Source organism: Strix uralensis, chromosome 12 (genome assembly GCF_047716275.1).
Source record: "Strix uralensis isolate ZFMK-TIS-50842 chromosome 12, bStrUra1, whole genome shotgun sequence".
Taxonomy (NCBI): Eukaryota; Metazoa; Chordata; class Aves; order Strigiformes; family Strigidae; genus Strix; species Strix uralensis.
The window spans coordinates 14,995,669-15,017,264 of NC_133983.1; the positions used below are offsets into that span (position 1 = coordinate 14,995,669).

Genomic DNA, 21,596 nt, shown 5'->3' on the forward strand with positions numbered 1-21,596 from the left:
GAAAAAATCTTTTCCTGAAGATGTTTACTGGTACATTAAATCAAGTAATTTTTCCTATAAGCGCACTTAATAAATAAAGTTAAATAATGCACTTAGGCCTATTCGTATTTTATTACAGAAAAAAAAGCAATTATGAAATTAATTTTCATACAGGTGAAAACCTAATTAAGTTGAGAAAAACTGGACGATTTTCCATGATTTCCATTATACTGGTGAAACAGCAACACAGAAACTACATTTGTAAAGGTAAGAAAACTCATGAACAATACTAGCAAAAATGTATATAAATGCACAGGAAATTCAAAGGTGAACACATGAAAATACAAATTGTTTAAAAGAGAAACAGTAAAAGGGTCACCCATAGAGAAATTGTTGTTTTACAAAAATGGTGATTTTATTTCGCAGGAGTAGTCCTTCCTCTTGGTCTATCAAGGCTAATCTTCTGGGAGAGAAGAACAGCGTCGACAACGCAGAGAACAAGCAATACAAGACCAAGCACCTATAAAAACAACGTTAGTTCCCCCACAGAATCTCTTTTACTGTAGTGACTCATCTACTGTTCCTCAAAGCAGCAGTAAACACATTTTCCTAACTTGCTTCTGGCTTTCTAAATATATGTGTGATACAAGACAGCTGATAAATAACATCCATATTTAAATCCCATCAGCCTTTCATACAGCAGCCTACACCTTGGCTTTGTTTGATGTTTGTGTGAAGCCTGGAGATGATGTGTTCTCCTTGAAAGCTAAGCTAATGCTGCATTATGCCAGACAATGCTTTTATCCTAAATGAAAACCCTTCTGTCTCTTTAAGGACTGCCTAATTAATAGTATTGGCCAGGAGAAAAGTCAACATCTGTAGAAACAAGCCTAGCAGGAAAAAAGTAGTGCTCCTCTCCTCTGGAGCTCTGAATGGGAAACATATTCCAAATTCACGAAAATGTAGTATTTAAAAAATACACAACTTGAGGCAGGCAGCTGGAAAATGTGTTTGCAAAACAGCCACTGAGTTAACCTGCTCAGCTCTTGCCCTTGAGCCCGATCCCACATGCCCACAAATTTTTCTTTTGCAAGCATGTTTTAAAATGGAATTGCCTGATCAGTGGGAGTAATGCTAAGGCAAGCTGTCCAGGCACAGTTCAAGGCCGAGTGCAGGCCTAGGGGCAATTCTGTTTCTCCTGACGTTGAAGATCTCATACGTTCTGCCCAAACTTGTTTTCCAAGCTACCTTCTTAGTCTCCTTCTTCCTACTTTAATTTCTATTAACTTCACAACTGAGAATATAACTTATATTCTAGTATTCTAACAGTCACTTTATCAGAAAGTTTCTTTTTTGCTTAGGATGTCATTGCCAACGAAGACATCAGCTTTGCACCTCGTCTCTTAAGCAGATTTTGAAAAACTCATGTGGCAAGTTCTGGGTTTCCTTTGGTTGCTTGTCACATTTTAGCTCATCTTGTGAATGTATTTACATCTCCTGAAGTACAACTAGAGGTTTTTTCCCCCCTTATCATTTATTAATGTTAATTAGTTTTCATTTGAATTAAAAATACCAGTTACTTAAACTATTAAACTGGTTTGATATTAGTACACAAAAATCTTACAATCATAGTATGAAAAAACCTTTTCAACTGCTGTAATTTCTCAGTTTGTATCAGGAGGGAGGTACCAGCATGTCTGTTAAAAAGTTTCAACTCTTTCTGGCAGGACTGTAGGCATTTCTTCTTAAACAGTGTAACCAAACTGGGTAGTCCTAAAAGAGCTATGGATTCTCCCACCCAGCGTTTCAGGTTATGGAAGCAAATGCAGGTTACTCAAATTAGTTAAACTCTAGGAGTTTACAGTGTTAGTACTTCTCTGTAGCAATTCCTAAGTCTAGTAATATCTTTGCATTACTAATGATTTAAGGATTTTTTTTTTTAGTGAGATACATCGAATGTGTATTCACTTTTGTTTGCGACTTCTGCATTCGTTCTTCCGTGACAGTCATTTTCATGTCTACTGTAAGAATTGACATTCGTTAATTATTTTCCTACTTACTCCTCCAGCCAGTGTCCCATTGTTGGTCTTGATTATTACTGCAAACAGGCACACAACGAGGAGGAACAATGCTGAAATCACCGAGTTGAAAACGTCCTGAAATGGCCAGTGGAAGAAAAATATTTATTTTGCAATACATGCCTGAAGAAGAACATGAATAGCTCCCAATGTTGTATGAATCGTTAAAAATTGCTGGTTTACTATGAAAATGGAATTACGGTAATATCCACGTAAGATCGATAGTGACACCCAGTGGTTTGATGTTGAAAAGAGTGTTTGTGGTCACACTTCCTCATTTTACCCTTTTTTTTTTTTTTTTTGGCAGTCAAATTTATGCAACTTGGCTACGCTTGACAGAGTAAAGCAGCAAATACATTTAAAAAAGGGAGGTAAGAGGAGAACTCATTAATATTTAGGTGAAAGCATACATTTAATTTGTGCTGTGAAAGCTGCAAAGCACAGTATTATAAAGTTAAGCAAATGATGCTCATTACAGGAGGGATGTTAAGGGCTGTCAGCCAGCTGTTTAGAAACCGGGGCAAAAGAACACCGCCACCTCTGCTGGGAAAAACTGCTGCCCCAAAAATGAACTACTGCTTTTTTAACTTCCCAGAAACACGGACTGAGCCGATGGACGCTAACCCCTCCGGCCGGGCGATCCCAGAACGGCAGTGCCCCGGCTGCGCGGCCCCGCCCGTACTCACAGCCAATGGCCAGAAGAACCGGCCCGTCTTGGCGTCGAGCTGCAGCAGGTAGAGCAGCAGGAGCAGCGCCGCGCTCAGCGCCTCCAGCCCGGCCAGCGCCGTGTACGCGCCCGTGGCGCGGGAGGCCGCGAAGCAGAGGAACGCGCCAAACGCCACCACCTGAGGGGACAGGGGAGGGAGGGGTGAGCGCCGCCGCCCGCTCGGGAGCGCAGGGACCCCCCGCAGGGGCCCGGCCCCGCCCCGCTCCCCTCAGCGCCTACCGCGCGCGCGATCTTCACGGCGCCCCGCGGGGAGCGGGGGAAGCCGCTGTCCAGCGCCATGGCGGCGGGACGGGACGGGGCGCGGCTGCCCGCTACCGCACCCTCGGCCGGGGCGGGGGCGGGGGCTGGGGCTGGGGCCGGCCCCGCCCCGGGCCCCGCCGGCGGCGGAAGTGAGCGCGCAGGGGGCGGAAGCGGGCCGGGGCCGGGGCCGGTGGCGGCGGGTCCGGCGGGGATGGGCCATGTGGCGGCTGGGGGCGGCCTGGGCGCGGCCCGCGGCGCTGCGCGGGGCCCGGGGCCGGAGGAGCGGCGCGCCGGGAGCCGCCTGGGCGAGCGGCGCGGCCGCGGGCTCCTCGGCGGGCGGCCTGGCGCTGCGCTCCCGGCCCGGCCCGAGCGGCGCTGGCGGCTGTAAGCCCGGGGGGCGGCGGGGCGGGAACCCGCTGGACGGGGAGGCGGGAGAGCGGCGGCCGCGGGGGCGACGGGTGGCCCCGGCCCGGCGCCGCCCTCACGACACACGGGAGGCGGCGGTGGCGGCGCGGGGGAAGGTGGGGGGCGTTGCTCAGTTCTTTCGGTTCCGCAGCGGCGGTTGCCCTGGCGTGAGCAGCCACCGAGTCTCGAGCCTGCTGCTTCCCATTTCTTGTACGTCGCGGCCCTGATAATCTTCGTGGTCCCTCACTGACAGTGCCCGGTACCGGAACGGCCTTTTTCGTGTGTTTGGTTTTGTTAGGGGTCTAGTAACCCTAGCGTTGCTTGCACAGGTTTTATGTAGGCAGCTCGGAGATGTAAGGCATCTGAATTCTTGGAGATGATCTAAAATCTTGATTCTTACCCAGCTTTATAGCTAGGCCTGCAAAGTCAGTGGGCATCACACCATGACTGGCCTTTCCAAAATTAAGTTTTTCCCCGATGGAAGCTGACTGAGGAGCAGTAAGTGTAACAAAAACTTGCTGGGAGAGTGTAGGCACTTACCATTTGGCTATTTGTAGTGTCAAGGACAGTGGAGAACTTAAGCTAAAACTGTGTCAGTGTGTGCCACAACATGTCTACTACATGACCTAATGATTACCTAAAACTTTAAAGATTGGAAATTTAGCAAATATTCATACTATAAGCAATAGAGAGCCTAAAAACTTCACGCAGGGGCTCACACTAAGGCTCAGTATAACTTAAGTTATGAAGATCTCCTTCTTGGTTGTAACTTCTGTTTATTTCTAATCTAGATAAACATCTGATGAAAGAAGATGACAGAAAGACAGTTGTAAGTATGTGTTTTGTTCAGAAAACTCTGTAAAACGTGCAACTTCTTATTTTACTCTAATCTGAGCGTGTGTATATTGGCAGCCATTGGACGTGGCTGTTGTACTGAGCGGTGTCCAGGCGGTGGGTCTGTCCTGGGTCTTGCTCAGTGCAGACCCACGCTTGCCTGGTTCTGGAAATTGCAGTGAAGTCGTGAGGGGTTGTGCAAGCACGTGGTGGTGTGTAGGGACACGTGTCAGTTTGTTGCACGTGTAGCATTGCAGTTGCCCTGTACAGCCCTGCCTTGTGAGGTGTGTTTTTTTGTATTTGGAATCTAATTACTTCAAGCTATAAATTATTTTAAGACAACTGAAACAAAACTTTCTTAGTTTATTTTAATTGTGCAGGCTTCTGAAAATAAAATTTTAATGCATCTTAAGGTTTAAGTTATCTATTGAATGGATGCTGAAATTATTACGTCAGTTGGCATTTATTTTAAGTTGGAAGTTAGGTTGGTGTCTTTGAGGTGAGCTGTGGCAGCCAATGTGGTGACCCTCAGAAACCCTTGGGGGCCGTGGGACGGGGGTGGGAGCAGGAGCTGGGGCAGGCAGCTGTTTTGCTGATTAAGGATACCAATTAAACTCAGACACCAGAGTGAAAAGAGTAGGTGTATTTTACTAGTGATAACTAAATAATGTAACAGAGTAATACAGAAAACATGCAGTAAGAAAAGACAGAATAATGCACTTAAAGCAAACAAATAAGAAAATACAGGGTAATGCATCAAATCATTACTACATGAGAGAGAGAATAGTGATTAAGAAAGATCCATCACCACTTGCATACTTTACCATCATCCAGATCCGCAGTCGCTGGGCAGCCCCGGTTACAGCGAGGATTTGGAGAGCCTGTCCCGGCAAGCGGGAAGTCCTACGCGATGCGCCCATCCGTAGGTGAGGCAGCCAAAGGCAGCCAAAGTCACTGTGAGCGGGTCCAGCCTTATATACTAGAGATCAGCAAGCCAGAATAACTGGCACCTTTGTTTTGAGCAGAAAATTTAGGGTTTCATTCTCCTGTTGGATTCCACCCAAAGCCTGGCCAGGGCTTGGGGGGTGGGGGGAAACCAAGGGAGTTTCCAACAAGGCCAAATACTTGGGTTCTCAGCCTTGAATAAGGCTGAGAAAGGAGTTGGATACATTCTCTCGGCCTTTCATCCTCACTACTGATTATATTCTGTCTAAGCTGCATCTTTCACTAGTGAGCCTTACATATTTTGTTAATGACTACATGCTAAGTTAGCAGCTTCGGCTCGGGGCCTGTTGTTCAGGCTTCAGTATTTCAACGCTTTAGCACTTTTTACATCAGCATAAGTGGGTTGTTATAACTTAGTACAATACCTACTAGCACAGTGGTTATCAGTTTTAAAATATACAGGATTCATCTACAGGTCAACTCTGGCTTGGGCCTGCTGTCCAAGCCTTAGCACTTCAGCAGCTGAGTGCAGGGGTACCGGACGAAAAGGCTGCCCTGTGCCTGGTGCAGAGACAGTCGGTATATGTATGTCAGGGACAGAAAAAGTGGTGGTCTGCAAGGAGTCACAAAATCCAAACTGACCCCCAATGTCTTTCTATAAAATAGTCTATTTACTTTATAAGGAAATAGTATACTTGATGTGGAAAGAGCATATTTTTACATATGCAGTTTACTACCATGTGATTACATGTTTTTTAAAGGTGATACTGTTTTTCATCAGATATGTATCGAGGGGAACATTGCAAGTGGAAAAACAACATGCCTGGATTATTTTGCACAAACTACCAGCATTGAGGTACTGGATGTACATTTCTTTGTCTTTATTTACATCATTAAGCAGTTGCTTGTGTTGACAAAACTGACCGTTAACTTAGAAGTGTTTGTCCTTCCTTAGGCTAATGAGAAAGGAGCAGCAGGTTGTGAGCCAGGGTGCTTACTGGCGCACCTCCACCTCCCCCAACTATTTATATTCAAATTGTAGAAGAGATATTTAGATCATATGTGATACAGTACTGGAAGCCAAAATATCAGTAAGGCCTGTGGGTTAGAGTTTGTACCTCTAAAGTAACAGCAGCCCCCGTGGGTTGGGCATGTTTGGGCATGTGTGTTTGCTGTTTCATGTCACTTAAATCTTAGTTCTGTCTTGTAATCAGCAAAGTAAAGACAAAGAATTAATCATGTAAAGATACTGATGTCATGTAAGTGAGATCCCAGTACATGGATGGCTTTTTTTAAAAAGTGAAAAATCTGTTAGAATTGTTTCTGGAGGTTTTTTAGATTGGTATGGTATTTGATTTCATATTGCTTAGAGCAAGGTTAGGGGAAGGGCAGATTTACTGTATTTTAAACAAAATCAAGATCAAACCTCTGTGAGCAATTACTTTTGTGCACATCAGATATTAATGCTTTTCCTGGCAGACCTGGGAACACGTTTGATAAGTCTTAGGATTCCTCACAGAAATGCTGGATTGCCAGATGTTTTTTGGTAATTTAGCAGGAATTATCCTTATGGAATAAATAACTATTAACCCAAAGGACAGCAAACTTTAATTTGTATACAGTGCAATATTTTTTGAAAAGCTAGTTAACTTCCCAGGCTTATCAGGTTCTCTTAGGCCTGGCTCTACAGTATGGTTGAAGTTTTAGACACTGTTTGAACCAGTTAGGTCTCTTGTGATTTCACCTATTCAGGGTAGAGGCTTTTTTGATTAATTTTGTAAAAGCTTTGAATACATTTTGTTTGTTAGATCACAAAAATAAAATGAAAAGTAAGATAGTAGTCTGATCCTCTTTTCCTTTGCTGACAAGTGCTACTCTCTGAGAAATTAATTTGTGAGGGAATGAGCAGGTCATTGAAATGCAATCAGTACTCAGCTAAGCCATTCTTTCCCTTACATGGTACTGATTTTGTCTCGAAAAGGGAAATTATATCCAGGCTTGTTAGGTAATCAATCCAGTGTTTTATTTTGGTGGTTTGAAAATGCTAAAAAGCTACCGTATAATGATATTTCTCTATTCTTCAGCAGTGTTCATTATTACCTTCTGTATTACAGGATTCAGTGCTGTTTTCTGAAGAGGGATGAGTGTAAATCCTGAATACTCTTGACTTACTGAATGAGTATTCATTAAAAATAGTTGTAGACTTGTAGGGTCAAATTAAGTATTTTGAATCTAAACATGTTTAACATGCAGTAATTCTTTTTAACAAGGTTTTGACAGAACCAGTGAGTAAGTGGAGGAATGTTCGTGGCCATAATATCCTGGTAAGTGGCAGAAATTGTATCTACAACTACAGTTACTGTTCTTTTAGAAAGACGTGCGTGAGGACTTCTTACCAATTAGCAAAACTGTTACAAAAGGTGTGGTCATAATCTCATACAGCAAAAAATAAAGCTCCATAATGCAAAAGATCTTTTACTGTGATTAAGACGTGCACGTAATAGAAACATTGCATATAAAATGTGGTTTTGGCAAGGACTGGGTCTTTTATTGGGTGTGAAAGGTAAGCCCTGAGTGTGACAGTTGTTTCTAAATCTACTTATGCCTATTTCAGAGAAGGGAAGGTCACTCAGCGAGGGCTCGATATTGTTTGACTGCTGAAGAGAAGGAAAATTCAGTCCTGTGAGGTGTTGAGAGCTTCTCTTGTCTTTTGGGAAGTCACAGTGTCTTGCAACCATTCCCTGCACATATGTCCGTTTGTCACAGCGGTGCCCAGAGACAGCAGTCAGGGCCGTGACTACGTCTGCAGATTTGCTTTTGCTGGCATGGTTGAAGTGGTTTCTGATGTCAGTCTTCACTGCTTGTGTGATCACCTCCATTGCAAAAACCTCCCTGCTGCCTGAGATGGGGATCTCTGCTCAGGCTCAGGTGGAATTTGCTGTCGACACAGCGGTGTGGATACACCCCAAATCACATGTGCCCAAACATGTGTTTGATACCATTACTGCTATCATAGGTCCTCTACAAAAGTAAATTCTCCCTACTAGGAGTTGCTGATGCTTTATTTTCTTAATTAGTAAAGGTATAGGGCGTGCTTGTCTGTGTTGCATATCATCACAGCAATCTGTGCACTTTGGAATACTTTCTCATTCTGATCTTGGGCAGGGAGAGAAGGAGGAGGTCAGATCTGTGGACTGAAGCCACGTTGCTGCCTTAAAGCTTGGCACCTCGGCAAATACACACTGAATGATGTTTTGAGTCAGATCTTTTCTCTCCTTTGCAGGATAGACTGTTGCTTCTAAGTGTATGTGTGTGTGTAATCGCAGCAGTCAAAAAGAGTGGAAGATCTGAGAACTGCTTTGAGGATCCTTTGGGTAGAACAGTTCTCTGTGTTAAAAGACACCTTGTCTGAGGCCCAGAACATACTTACTGGAACCATATATGTGTTTCTGGATTCTGCATTTAGGGACTGGGTATACTGAGAGTCTGTCATTGCCCAAAAATAGAGTAGCAGATAAGTTTTTTTTAATTACTAAATATATTTGAACTGTTTCAAATGAGCTGTGCCTTGGTCCTGACTGTTTCAGGGCAGAGTAACTAATTCCTGTTGACTTCAGCGAGCATTCCAAATGCCCCACTTCGTGTCTCTTAAAGACCAGGACTGTAATTCTTACATCTGCATTGTGGAAAGCAAATGATCACTTAATTCTTGTAAAGCGTGGTGTCAGCTGTTTTAGTGCACTTCTTTTAGCAATTCTGTTGTAGTGCAAAAGCTTGCTAAATACCCAACTTCCCTTTTTTTGCTGTTTGACCTAACAAAAATGTCTGTCTTGCTTCTATCTCTGACCCCAGGGCTTAATGTACCAAGATGCATCAAGATGGGGGATAACATTACAGACTTACATACAGCTGACAATGCTGGAGCAGCATACCAGACCAATGGTAAGTAAACATTTTTCTTTTAATTTAAAAAAGAATTAGATGTGGTTATGAGTAATAAATATTTTTAACCTTGTATCCAGAAGTTAAGATGCTGTTTGCATTCTTTGTTCCTGCAGTGAGTATGAATTTTTATGGTGCAAAGACACTGTTGATACGCTCAACACGTACTGTGAGGGCGAAACATCTGCCTCCTATCTGCTCAGAACTTTTACTTCCCCAAACTAATACTGCTGTTTTTGCACCACCCTTATGAGCTAGACTTGCGCAAATCTCTTCATCATCGCACGTCAGTGACTTGTCTGTAATTGGTGTCTATATAAATTTAGTTATGTCAAATCTTTGCTAAACATTAAGTAATCTTAAAGGTAGTGTCAGTATTTGTTCTACTGCTCCATGCTGTCTGGCACAGATTTAGCCATTGCTTCTTATGTTTATCCAAAATACTACCACTAAAATTTTCTATTGCTTTTTTCAGATGATCTGCATCCTTTTTCTCTTGTAATGTTTTCTTTTTCTATATCGATTCACACAGTCCACCTTTTTATCAAGATCTGTTCACTTCTCTTTCCTACAAACACCTTTTGTTACATTCTGTGCTAAATCTTTCATTCCCTGATTACAAGATCTGATCTTAGGTGGCACATTTACATCTTAATGGTTGTTCTTGCATTACATTTTCTGAGTTTGTGTCAGGGCAAAATTTCAAAAGTACGACATATGGTAGTGATACTGCACATACAAGCTTTTGGAAGAGGTGTTTTTCCAAGATAATAGAAATCTCATTCTGTTGCAGAAAAAGCTCATTCAGAAATTCCTGAGGCTTTCCCTTCATTTCAGTCTGAGCTTTGCTGTCATTTGCACTTGAGCCTTGCTGGAGCAATTGTTGCTTCTGTGGTCATTAACGTGCAGCATACCTGGTTGGGAAGAGCTCTGCCAGGGTTGCCTTGCTCTGCAGGGGCCAGAGAGTGTCCAGAGTCTCTCTTCTCCCAAATGAAGCTCTGTTTGAGCACATGCAAGACTGGATAAGGCCAGTCCTTTGTCACTTGTAATTATTTCTTTTAAAAGTTCTGTTTTCTTGTTATAGTTTTTCTGATGTTAGGCCTGTGCTGTTGACGCAGTAACACACCTGAAGGTGGCAACAGTTCAGGAAGCAATAGTTCCTGTTGCTCTGCAAATCCGAAATGGATTGCTGCTTTTTTGTAGCCCTAGTTAACTTCAGCTGCTCAGTTTAATGCTTCTCCAGTTACCTTCAAAACTTGCGTATGAATAACAAATTAGTTATGTCAGTGTTTAATAATGCAGGGACCTAAGTAAGATTAGGAGTACTTGGTTTTTGTGGTTCCCACCCTCCCAGTAAATTTGTTTATCACAAGATCCGGAAGAACTGAAAGTGTTATGTATTTCATAATGTAAAGGACATGATGTGTAATATGAGCTTGAAAAGAAACAAGCATGCTGAAAAATGCAAACTAGTCAGTGACTGACAAGTTTTCTTTTGTAGATTTCCCCGGTAAGAATGATGGAGCGATCAATTCACAGTGCAAAATACATTTTTGTAGAAAATTTGTATCGAAGGTATGGAATATGGTTTTCTAAATTACTTTCTTGGCTTAATTAGATTAAAAAATGTATATAATTGACTGATGATTTCTTTGGTACTTTTCATTGAAGTGGTCTGTGAAGTCTGTTGGTTCTGTCTTGGAGTGGCAGTGTGTGTTGTACGGGTCGTGCTACCCACTGGTAGAATAAAACCTGTAGGACATGGGCCAGGCAAGAGCCTTTTCCAGAAGTGCTCTTGTGTATTTAGAACATGTTATTATTTAGAACACCGTTTATTTAAGTTATCTGCTCTCCAGCTGAATACAAAGTCTTGTTTAAATCAAAGCAAACGCATACTGAGGATGTAGAAAACCATGAGGACATAAAGAATAACACTGTAGGAGGCAGAGCACTAGACAGCGTTATCCAGCCCAGCAGCAGGGATTGGCATTCCTTGCAAGCAGGAACTCGAGTGACAAGCAGGAACTTGCGTCATGTGCTATTGCTTAGAATCAGGATTCATAGGATCAAAACAGGCTGCAAACCTTGGTAGGCTAGTGAGGAAAGAAACAACAAGAGCTGTTTGTCTCTAAATGTCACTTTCTGAATCAGGTCCCCACCCCAAGGTGTGCTGGGGCCGGAGGCAGAGCAGTTGGGCCTAACATGGGTTACTTTGTTCTGGTGGATATGGCCGGAAATAGAAGAAGCATTTATTACCTGTCTGATGTGTAACTCGCCCATCCCATACGAACTAAAAGAACGCAGTATTCAGCACTGATTTGGGTGGGTTTGTTTTGTTTTTTGTTTGGAATGCTGACCTTCTGTTGAGAAGTGTTTGTAACAGATTGTTGTTCTAATGGATTTCTCAGTGGTCTTAAGGGACAAAACCAGTTTCTTGCCCCTGTCTGCAGGGAGGATGGCTGCATGCCACAAGATGGCATCCGTGCTACATAAGCTCCTAGTCTGTTACTGGAACTGCTTTGAAAGTTGAGACACACACAGTAAGATGCGAGGCAAACGGAAAGACGTTATCTATCCCAGTCTATATACAATGCAAATGTACCGGAATGTCTTTCTCGTGTTTAATTACTGACTCTTTTTTTTTTTATGGTAGACAAACTGCTTTTGTCCCAAAGACTGAGAACTTTGTTGCTATGAGGCTAATTCTGCTTGTGTCAACTCTATGACAAATGTTATTTTTGTAATAACATTTTTAAGGGCATCTAAGATGTTTTGTGCCTTCAGATCTTTTTAATGTTGGACAGAAGGCATTTGCTTTGTTTTGTTCCAGCAAGCTAGAAGCCAGCTGGTGCTACCAATAGCAAACCAAAATATGATATAAGGGTATATAAAAGGATTGTAAATCAAACAAGGAAAAATTTGGAGTAGGTGAAAATATCCGTTTTGAGTCACACAAAAAAAAATAAGTAAATCTGTCCTCCCTCATATCCTGACTCCAGTCATGGCCAAAAGTACTTGAAAAGAGAGTATCCTGTTAAGAACAGGGTAAGCATGTATGATAATTTCTGATTATATCCAGTAACTTACAGTTTAGGGACTTTCTTATTCAGCAGTGATTTTTCTGTAGTAACCCACAGGGAATTTCTTTTCCATGAACCTGTCCAGTTTCCCCCTAAGCTTGTGTAAACCTTTAGTTTCCAGGAGGTCCTATGGCAAGCAGTTCTATAGCTTTGCTCCATGTTGTTTGATCACTGCCCTATCCTAGGTGTCATAGTTCTTTAAAGATCATCTAGGCTTGTCTCAAAAACTAATACTTCTGTGTACAGGAAAGAAAACTGCATATAAAAAACCCCAGGATGATAATGGGAGTATGGAAACAGTGGTAATAGAAACAGTCCATTTCAGAGTTCTGAAAGCACGTGAAGTCTCACACTAGGAGAAAATATTGTAATGTAGAGGCAGTACCCCTGTGACTTAGAGCCCATATTAGGGGGTAGGGAAAGTCATCTTAGGAACTGCAGGTTTGTTCATCTGCCTCAGTATTTAGCACAGCATCAGAACAAATGACAGAAGGAAGAATAATTCAAGCTTTGGACAAAAATGTAGTCAGCAACCAACAACACAGCATGTTAGACTTACCTGGTAATTGTGTTTTGTAATGTCCTCCTCCACCTGAACGAAGGCATTCTCACCAGTCTGAACCGAAGTTACGTATTTGTGAAGGAGGTTTGGGGAGACTTCCATGAGTGATTATTCATAAGTGCAGAAGCTGGTGTTGTAACGTGATGGGAATTCCCATTGAAGTGAGATATTGAAAGGGGATGTATCAGCCTGGAAGGGGGTTACTCATGTTGGATCACCCTTTGGATTGATGCTTTGGTACACAGGGTGAGAGTATGCTAATAAATTCTATCATTCAGTTGAACTGACAACAGAAGTTTCAACTTTAAAATGAAAGATTGTAAGTTGAAAAGCAGAATCTTTATTTATTTAGTTAAAAATTGGTCACAAAATAATGCTAGTATTGAGTAGTCCAGAGAAGAGTAAATATAACTCTTGGAAGTATCTGGCAAAGGGCTTTCAGGAGAGGGGGATGGAAATATTGGTGCTTTTGTACACAGCTTTTATGAGAGCTTTTTTAACATTACTTTTTACACTTCTAACTGCTCATTTATGATCTATGAATGAAAACTGAAACAGATATGAAGCTGAGATACTGGGATGATCAAAAGAATGGAAAGCCTGTTTAAAGAGGCAAAACCAGCTTGACATACTTGTATAGAAAAGTTGTGAGAATACACTTGGCACCTATGGGCACAGTGGGTGCAAACACAAAATGTGAGTTACTGAAATTGCAGGACTATAGTAACAAAAGAATAATTAGATACAAAAATGCTGGGGATAAACTAAAGGCTAAAAATGAGAAGATGGTGTCTTAAGCATCAGGGGAACAAAGTAAAAATAGAAACTTTACACTTGATACTTTTATGTAGAAGGATAATAGTGTCCTGTGGCAGGGGAAAGGCCTTATAACTTAAAACGATTGCTTCCCATGCTGTGGGTTTTTTTTATTCAGCTGCTCCATGAAAATTTTAAAAACCATTCTGTAACTACACAGACTTTGCAAAGGAAAATTCCTTTGTATCCTCCAGAGGCTTTTTCTTTCCTTGTTGCTATTTCCTAGAAGGAATCTCCTGTCTCTGTAGGGGAGTGGTCCTAATTCTTGTGTAGGTTAGTCAGCATGCAAAATTATGGAGAGAACACAAGAGAGGTTGCCCGTTGCAGAAAGTTAATTATGCCTGTCTGATGGAAGGTCTGGAAGACAAAACTGACCTGACATATCTTTAAATTTTGCTGAAAATAAAAATGTTATCAAAAACACCTCTCAAGCTCAAGCTATTCAACAGGTATCTTCAGCAAAGGATTGTTAAATAGCTGTATGGAAGGCATTTTCCCATTAAAAGTATGTAAAAATGAATTAGAACTTTTTTATTCAAAGTAAGACTTGGACTGAATGGGGTAAGCATGCTGCAAAGAGCAGAGGTTATTTTCTGCTTTCTTTTCTGTAAAAGAAGGTATTGCTTAGGGTCCCAGTCTTAAAGGAGGGAGAAGAATCTCTTGTTATCTCTAGTCTACACAAGCTCTTCTCCTTTAGGAGAATAATTAGTTTAAGCAGGGGATAAAGAGCTGTGGGAACATCAGGAATACCAGCTCTTCTTTGATCCAGTGTCACTCAGTATTTGTGTTTTGGCTTTGCAGGCTTTTTCCCAGAGAGAGAACTAGAGTAAGATTTACAACGATGGGGAAGGCTTAAATTGTGAGCGATTGCTGTGAGCTTCTCTGGCATGCAGAGATATGCATGAATGTCCAAGTTCTTACTGTGATTGCACATCTGAGTTAAGCATTGAAAGGCATGCTCACGTTAGGTGTAAAACTGTGGAAGAATATAAAACGCGTGCACGTGAGTATGTGTGATATGTTATAGGGTAAGCACTAGCAATTCACTTTGTTCCGTTTGAATTCATATTTATTTATGATACAAAGCTCATTCCATTCGTGTTTAACTTTTGCACTAAAAACTTTACTTGGTAGAAGTCAAATGTCAGCAAACTTTGGAAATGAGAATGCCCTTTTGTGCCTTTTACGTTACCTGCCTCTTTATGGATCTTGAGCCTGATGGAGAATCCTCACAGGATTATCCAGGGGACTCCACTGACACAGGGAAGGCAAAGGCATGTTGTCTGCAGAGCAGGTCAATGCAGATTTGACCTGGATGTAGCTGTCTTTTAGGGTAAGAATAGTGGTGCTTTTTCTTATTTCTAATTCCTTTTGGCCTTCCTGTTTTTCCCATATATTTTGGAGAAAAGTAGCACAATCAGTATTTGGCTTATGTATATGCCTGCTACCCAGAAACGTATATGATTGAAGAATAGCAGTGAATTGTGTTATCTCATTTCTTGGGTGCTTTGAGAGGCAAGATATTCAGCTGGATGGCAGATAAAGAAGAGAGGTGGTATGAATACGGGTTTTGCTTTCTTGCATACTTAAGTGGATATATCTTTCTGGATTATCTTTACTCCATTTTGCCAGTGGTCAAAGCACGTTGCCGGGGGAATGGCTTAGAAATCTGGAATCTCTTTCTTCAGCGCTATTTAAAATGTTGCAACTGGTCTTAATCATTCAGCTGGAGAGGACAGGAGCCTCTCAACCCCATCTCTTTTTTATTTTTCTATTGCAGAGGCATTTAGGAAAGTGTGCATAGTATGTGTTACTATCACCAGTTTTGAAGACAGAATAATGTAAAGCTAGTAATACTTGACTATTTAGGAATATGGTAATAAGTGAAAATTCCAACACTAGTAAAAGCATAGTGTGTGATTCTTAACGTGTCCTTTTTCATGAGTTGTTTGATATTCTATTATTCTTACTGAGATAACGTTGGGACAGTTGTTGCCAATATTGTCTGTGTTCTCTGACTACAGAGTTTAGATTAAGCATGCTGAATATTTCACTACTCTTTTCACAAATATTTCTTACAGTGGGAGTAAATTTTATTTACACTGTGTCATTGTTTTTCACTGCTCTTTACTATGACTTCTGTAATTAATTGCTGCTTCGTAAATCAAGCCTTTCTGGTGACATGCACTGCAATACTTAAGATATATTTGAAATGATCCTGATATTAAGAACTTGAACAATAAATACCATTGACACTAATATGTTGTTGTATAAATGTTGATGTGGTCAAGTTTTTTCTTCTTAGTCACCAAGTAACTATTTTTTAACTGTAGTGGGAAAAATAATTAATGTTTGTAACTGTTAATAATAGAAACTTTGTGTTAGTATTGTATAAACAATGCTTTATGAGGCCTTCAGTTTGGGTGGGTGTAATATTGGTGGTCTTTTCATTTCACATATGCTAGAGTAAATGGGGAGTAATTCTAGTCAGGTGAAAAAAAAAAGTTTAGAACTGATCTGTGCATGCTGTTCAGTGAGTGATGACTTTTATGTTTTATTCAGCGGAAAAATGCCAGAGGTGGATTATGTTGTCCTAACTGAATGGTTTGACTGGATCCAGAACAACACTGATGTTTCGGTTGATTTGATAGGTAAAATTTTGATGGGATCTGGAGGGGTGTGTTTGTGGGTGGGTTTCCTTACTGTAGAAAAAAAAAATCTTGTTTCTTGGGTCATAAATAATCACATTATTCAGTATAATAGTGGTTGCAATGTGTAGCATCAGACAGCATGAATTTGTGGATGGTTCAATGGACTGGTTAACATTAATGCCAAAGGGGAGGTTCAGTGGTGGTACTCAAGTCAGGATTCTTTCCTTCTATAGTCTGTGAAGTAAATTTCTTCTTTGCTTTTAAAGCTTGAACATAACTATTTTAATTTTTGTTATGACAGTTTATCTGCAGACTTCTCCTGAAGTTTGTTATGAGAGGTTAAAGAGAAGATGCAGGGAAGAGGAAAAGATCATTCCTCTGGTAAGGAGTTCCTTCAATATATGTGGTTACAATGAGTTTTGAAAACATAATGATTCCAATCTAAATACTAAAGTCATATTCTGAGTGTATTGCCAAAATGTGGTGCAGCTGTTTCCACTGCAGACTAAAACTTCACTATTTAATTTTGATTTGTTTTAAAAAAAATGATCTATCATGCACACTGACTTCTCCAAGTGTTATGTTCTAGTAATCAGTGTACTATAGGTGACTGTTTAGGTGAAGTATTAATCAACTGTTAATGTTTTTGAAGATGTAAAAAGGCAATTGCTTCTGTATCATTAAACAGCATAAAAGCACCCAGTTGAAGCACAAATACCTGTGCATGCAGGTGCTGAAGATTTATGTGGGCACTTTCTGTTGTCTGCTGTTACCAAGATGTGTATGTATGAAAAGTCTCTGAAAAGAAGCAACTTCTTGAAAATTGTTAGTGTGGGAATCTGCTTAAAAATAAGCTGTAGTAATTGAATGCTCACTTTCTGTGTCACAGTTTACAGAATGGCCCTTCATTGAACAAGTTTTCTCCTAAAGAAAGCCTAACCATAAGTAAATGTAGTTGCAGAAGACATACCATGTACTATAAGGTATCTTTAGCGTTGGGTAGTTCAGTAGAAGCAATTGTCAGTTGAAGACATATGCAAAAAGCTAAATTTTGGGCCATGTGAAATTTTGCCTCAGAGAATAAATTCTTACCATAATGAAGAGACATTGTGTTACTTTGCAGCTCTACTGAGGGGTGGGGGGGAGCAATTATGAATGAAAAATGTTGTGGTCTCCATGAAAAAAACCTAATAGTTGACAGGCAGAAGTGCTTTTAGAGGAAATGGAGTCAGAGTTAGGAGAAGGTGAGCTGGGAATTTTAGGAAAATGTATTGACACAAAAAGTGCCTGCAATACATTTTCTTTGCAGTCTTGCCCTTTTTGTCCTTATTTCTCTGTTACATTTTTCTCTGTAAAGTCTTGAGCCACATTATACCTATGGGAGAGAAACATGGCTCTTGATCTTAAAAGGAGCTGAAAGCCCTGTGTTCCTGTAAGCTGTGTCTTTGAGGTTCTTCATGGAGTAAAACCTTATACTGGGAATTAGTTTTTCTCAGAAACCTTCTGATGCTTTTCATTTTTGTTAGTGGAAATACCTGATGCTGGCTTTTATATGTAGCTCTTAACTACTTACCAAATGCATAAAAATTGCAATGTGTATTCCATCCCTGGGCATAGGTGTTATTTGAACGCCTCTTTCCTAGGAATATTTAGAAGCTATTCACCAGCTCTACGAAGATTGGCTCATTAAACATACACTGTCTGAAGTTTCCTGCCCAGTGCTTGTGAGTATCATTTTAGTTATAACCAATTAAGCATATGGAGGATTGTACTTTTCAGGTATTAAGGGTGTTATTTAGTGGCAAAAGTAAATAAATCTGCTTTTATAATAACCTTTGGAGAAGGAAAACTCCAGAAAAATGTTTACAGCTATCCATTGTGTATAGCGTAACCATCTCTTTGGTGGAATTTGAGGGTCTGTTCACTGTGATTGTTTGCAGGATCAGACATGCAGCTTTTCAATGAATGCCAAATTCTGAACAGAAAGCTAATGGGACAGATCTGTATATTGATTTGACTTCAGTGGTAGTCCTGTTCTATTTTGCTCAAAAGCAACCACATTTTATGGTGTCAGTTATTTCTAATGTTCATGTTCTTCTTTTCAAGGTTATTGGAGCTGACCATGACATGCAGAAAATGATAGAAAAGTATGAAGAAAACCGGGACCAAATACTAAACCCATACAATATGCAACACCATTTATAGAAGTCTGCGGTTATTGTATTGTAAAAAACATGTTTATGAAGTCTGATTTGGGGGCAATTTTGAGTATTTTTAGTATTTCTAAATATAATGGGTTTTGCTTTTGGATTATGCTTTGTAGAATGTTGTGGACTTACTGCTGTGAAATGTTGAGATACAAGTCATAAACAGAATATAAGCCAATTCCCTTTCATGTTTTTAGGTTCTCCATCAGCTTTACCATGTCAGTTCTATTCAGCTAAAATAGGGCTATTTCTCCCATTTCCCACTTCACTGCTGCTTCCTATAAGTAAGCTCTTTCTTTTTTTTTTCCCCCCAAAGACAACCCTATTTTTGTAATTTGAAAGAAATAGTTCCACACAAGAGGTGGAATGTCCTTTTTTATTATTAGAGGAAGCAAATGAAGTGCATCAAGTCAAAGTAGCTTTGTTAAATAGGTCTTTTCAAGTTGAAATGGGGAGTCGTACTCTAATCCTACCTACACTAGTGCAGTTTCATTGGATTCAGCAAGTCTCTTCTGCTTTACATGAAATCACAATATAGCTGTAGTTCTGAAGTAACTATGCACTAGTATAGTCCCACTGAATTCAATGGCAAAAAAAGAATAATAAGTGTTCGTAAGTGATTGTAGAAGGGCTCTGAGGCTTTTTATTAAGCTAGGTTTTTAAAATGGCTTCTTTCTCTGTAGTGTTCATGAAATCCCTGGCCCTGCTATGGCTGAGTTAAGGACTAGTAAAAATACAGGGTGCACAGAACTGTATTTGTTGTTCCTTTGAAATGGTTATTAAAAACCCTAGAATTAATTGATTTCTTAAGTATTCTGGATTCTTCGATTGTAGGGGTTTTATAAAGAAAAATACAGATGGTTCTTTGGGTTTTTATCTTGATTGGTTTATTGTGACTTACAGGTACTTAGAGAGTAGAGAAAATAGTGGGGGTTTCATTCTTGCACTTGTTAGCTAAAGTGTTGAGTTGCCCTTAATTTCAGGTTTACTCTCTGAGTGTTGTCTTCAAGATAATCTTTTTAATGCAGCAGTTCTGACTGTTTTCACGTTACTTTTTCTGTTTAATTTGAGGGGAATGATTCCTGAAGTACAGTATGTAATTTTTTTTCCTGTACTAGTTTTGCTTGGTGTAATTGGAGCAAGCAAAGTTAACAGTGCTTTAAAATACATTTATATTAATGTAGTTGAGCATCTGCCATAGCTTTGTAGTGAATGCTCCTAAAAATGGTTAACATCCAAGACTTCAGTTAGTATTTGATCACTTATTACAGACATTTGTCTGTAACTTGTTGGAGGATATAAATGTCCAGTTACTTGGCTTTTCCATGTGATTTTGAACAGGATTTGATGGTATTACTTTTGGAGATCACTTCACTGCTTTTATTTGTAGCTTTGTGGTAGCTGGTTTTGTGGTGTGCCTAAAAATCATTGTATTGAAACGATGGCACCGTTTTCCAAGTCAGGAAATGCAGTTCATTTCTTGTCACTTCCATCTGGTGGGATTTTTTTGGTTTTCCAAATCAGTACAACTTACTAATGGTCAGTGCACTGAGAGAGCATTTCCTAGTGAAGTACTAAATTGCTATACTAAAGCTTGTGAACCCAGTATTGCCATTCTGTTGTTCTGTTGTAAATCTTCAGAATTCTAGCTTAAAAATAAGATTTTTGAGTGTTAAGTAATTATCTTACTTATTGAAGCTTTTTTGTAGGGGGGTAGTAGTTATTCTTAAAACCTTCTGTTAAACTTTAAAATTTTTTTCTTCTGTAAGAGACCAAAAGAACATTTTCTTTGGAAATAGTTCTAGAAATTTGAAGTTCAGTCATCTGCAGTTTGTTCTTAATTCTAATTTTATTATGGGTTGTAGAAGCCAAGCATGTATATTTTGCACACGGTCCAGAAAATATCACTTAATTGTTCTGTACAGAGAGTCTTAACAGTGCTAAGAATCTCACTGTTACCTTTCAGCTTTTGAAAGAAATTTATGCTTTTTCGTCAGATTTCCCCCCCTTTAATATATCAAAACAGTAGTTTGGATGGAGATTATTGATATTCATAACTCTAATGGAATATAAAGGAATAATTTATATAACTTATTTATGAAAAATTACAGATGCAATGGCTATAGAGAGCATGTTTATTTTATGTTTTGGTATCTATTAAATTTCATGTATAGATTTTAATGTACAGGAGGGTTGGGGTATTTAATGAATACTTGGAACAAAACCAAACAGGTTGCTTGTTATGTGTCAAAAATGTAAAATGTTTACAGTCTGCTATAGATGTGTAGGTAAAAATATGACAGTAATCATAAATAGCTGTTTTAAAGCCTGGAATTTATTTGCTTTTGTTTCTTGAAATCTCTCAGTTGATGAGGGGAGGGGAAAAAAGGGCAGTCAGCATTAGTCTGATACGTATTTTATTTTATGACTGTCTAAGAAGCAGTAATTGAGTAGCAAGTTCCAAAATACCATAGGAAGTACTCTTGTTTCTGTAGGCAGACTGAACTTCAGTACCAGTGGAATGGATAATAAAAACAATTTGCCACTTCTCTTGGCTTCTAAGATGTGGTCTATAAGTTGGATGTAGCCTATACTTGTAGACTGAACCATACAAAGCTGGTTTTGCATACGTTTTGGCTATTCTGGAGTATATTGTAGGAATACAGGAGATGAGTAAAAATTGTGGGTATTAATTACTTTTGTCACAATGAGTTCCACATCTAAACTGCAGTATGTGTGAAAAGTGATTTCCTTCTGTTTTGCCTTTTCTTTATTACATACTTAATCTGAATAGATGATTTCTTCTCCATGCAAGTCCTGGTCAACGTGTCTTAGCAAATCTGGGAGCATCGTATAAATTGATTTGAAGTAAGATAGACATTCAATAGTTGCGTTCTCTTAGCCTGGCCTTTTGTGTACTTTCTTCTATCATGGGAAGCATGTTTAGTAGATCTTCCTTGTTTGATTAAACATTTCAGAAGTGCTGTCCAAAACAGTAGGTCTTAAGAAACCTTGAAAATTGTTTTCACCAGTTTAATTAGCACACAAAACTACTGCTAACACCAGGAAATAATCCATCATCTCTCTTCAGTGCACTTCCTCCTGCAGAGCCTGTAGGAAGTGCTGGGTA

The 21,596-nt window shown here is 40.0% G+C and overlaps 2 protein-coding genes across 7 annotated transcripts; one reads left to right on the forward strand and one right to left on the reverse strand.

The window, feature by feature from the left end:
- Positions 1-92: 92 nt before the first annotated feature.
- CKLF (chemokine like factor) lies at positions 93-3,157 on the reverse strand. The gene is made up of 4 exons (XM_074881892.1): positions 3,004-3,157; positions 2,744-2,902; positions 2,040-2,135; positions 93-499 (listed from the first exon to the last, which is right to left on the reverse strand). Exons 1-4 carry the CDS (start codon positions 3,061-3,063, stop codon positions 395-397), a joined length of 420 nt encoding a protein of 139 aa, XP_074737993.1. The 5' UTR covers positions 3,064-3,157; the 3' UTR covers positions 93-394.
- TK2 (thymidine kinase 2) lies at positions 3,037-21,015 on the forward strand. Of its 6 annotated transcripts, none has more exons than XM_074881886.1 (10): positions 3,037-3,173; positions 4,221-4,258; positions 5,990-6,064; positions 7,479-7,532; positions 9,061-9,150; positions 10,652-10,725; positions 16,171-16,259; positions 16,561-16,640; positions 17,903-17,983; positions 18,366-21,015. In XM_074881886.1, the coding sequence occupies exons 1-10, from the start codon at positions 3,062-3,064 to the stop codon at positions 18,462-18,464; spliced, it is 792 nt and encodes a 263-aa protein (XP_074737987.1). In that variant the 5' UTR covers positions 3,037-3,061; the 3' UTR covers positions 18,465-21,015. The 6 variants fall into 6 exon arrangements, 5 of the variants coding, with proteins under 5 accessions (XP_074737987.1, XP_074737986.1, XP_074737988.1 ...); XR_012630585.1 differs by lacking the exon at positions 3,037-3,173 and adding an exon at positions 3,227-3,408 and having other exon boundaries at positions 17,877-17,983; positions 18,366-18,510; XM_074881885.1 differs by lacking the exon at positions 3,037-3,173 and adding an exon at positions 3,227-3,408.
- Positions 21,016-21,596: the final 581 nt, after the last annotated feature.

Excerpts from the sequence above, each read along its gene's own strand:
- CKLF (XM_074881892.1), bottom strand. The coding sequence starts at position 3,063 with ATGGCGCTGGACAGCGGCTTCCCCCGCTCCCCGCGGGGCGCCGTGAAG. Across the intron at positions 2,136-2,743 it reads GGTTCTTCTGGCCATTGGCT|GACGTTTTCAACTCGGTGAT; the intron begins GTGAGTACGGGC and ends TGGCCATTTCAG. Across the intron at positions 500-2,039 it reads ATGGGACACTGGCTGGAGGA|GTGCTTGGTCTTGTATTGCT; the intron begins GTAAGTAGGAAA and ends TTGTTTTTATAG.
- TK2 (XM_074881885.1), top strand. The coding sequence starts at position 3,243 with ATGTGGCGGCTGGGGGCGGCCTGGGCGCGGCCCGCGGCGCTGCGCGGG. Across the intron at positions 7,533-9,060 it reads TTCGTGGCCATAATATCCTG|GGCTTAATGTACCAAGATGC; the intron begins GTAAGTGGCAGA and ends CTCTGACCCCAG. Across the intron at positions 17,984-18,365 it reads AAGTTTCCTGCCCAGTGCTT|GTTATTGGAGCTGACCATGA; the intron begins GTGAGTATCATT and ends CTTCTTTTCAAG.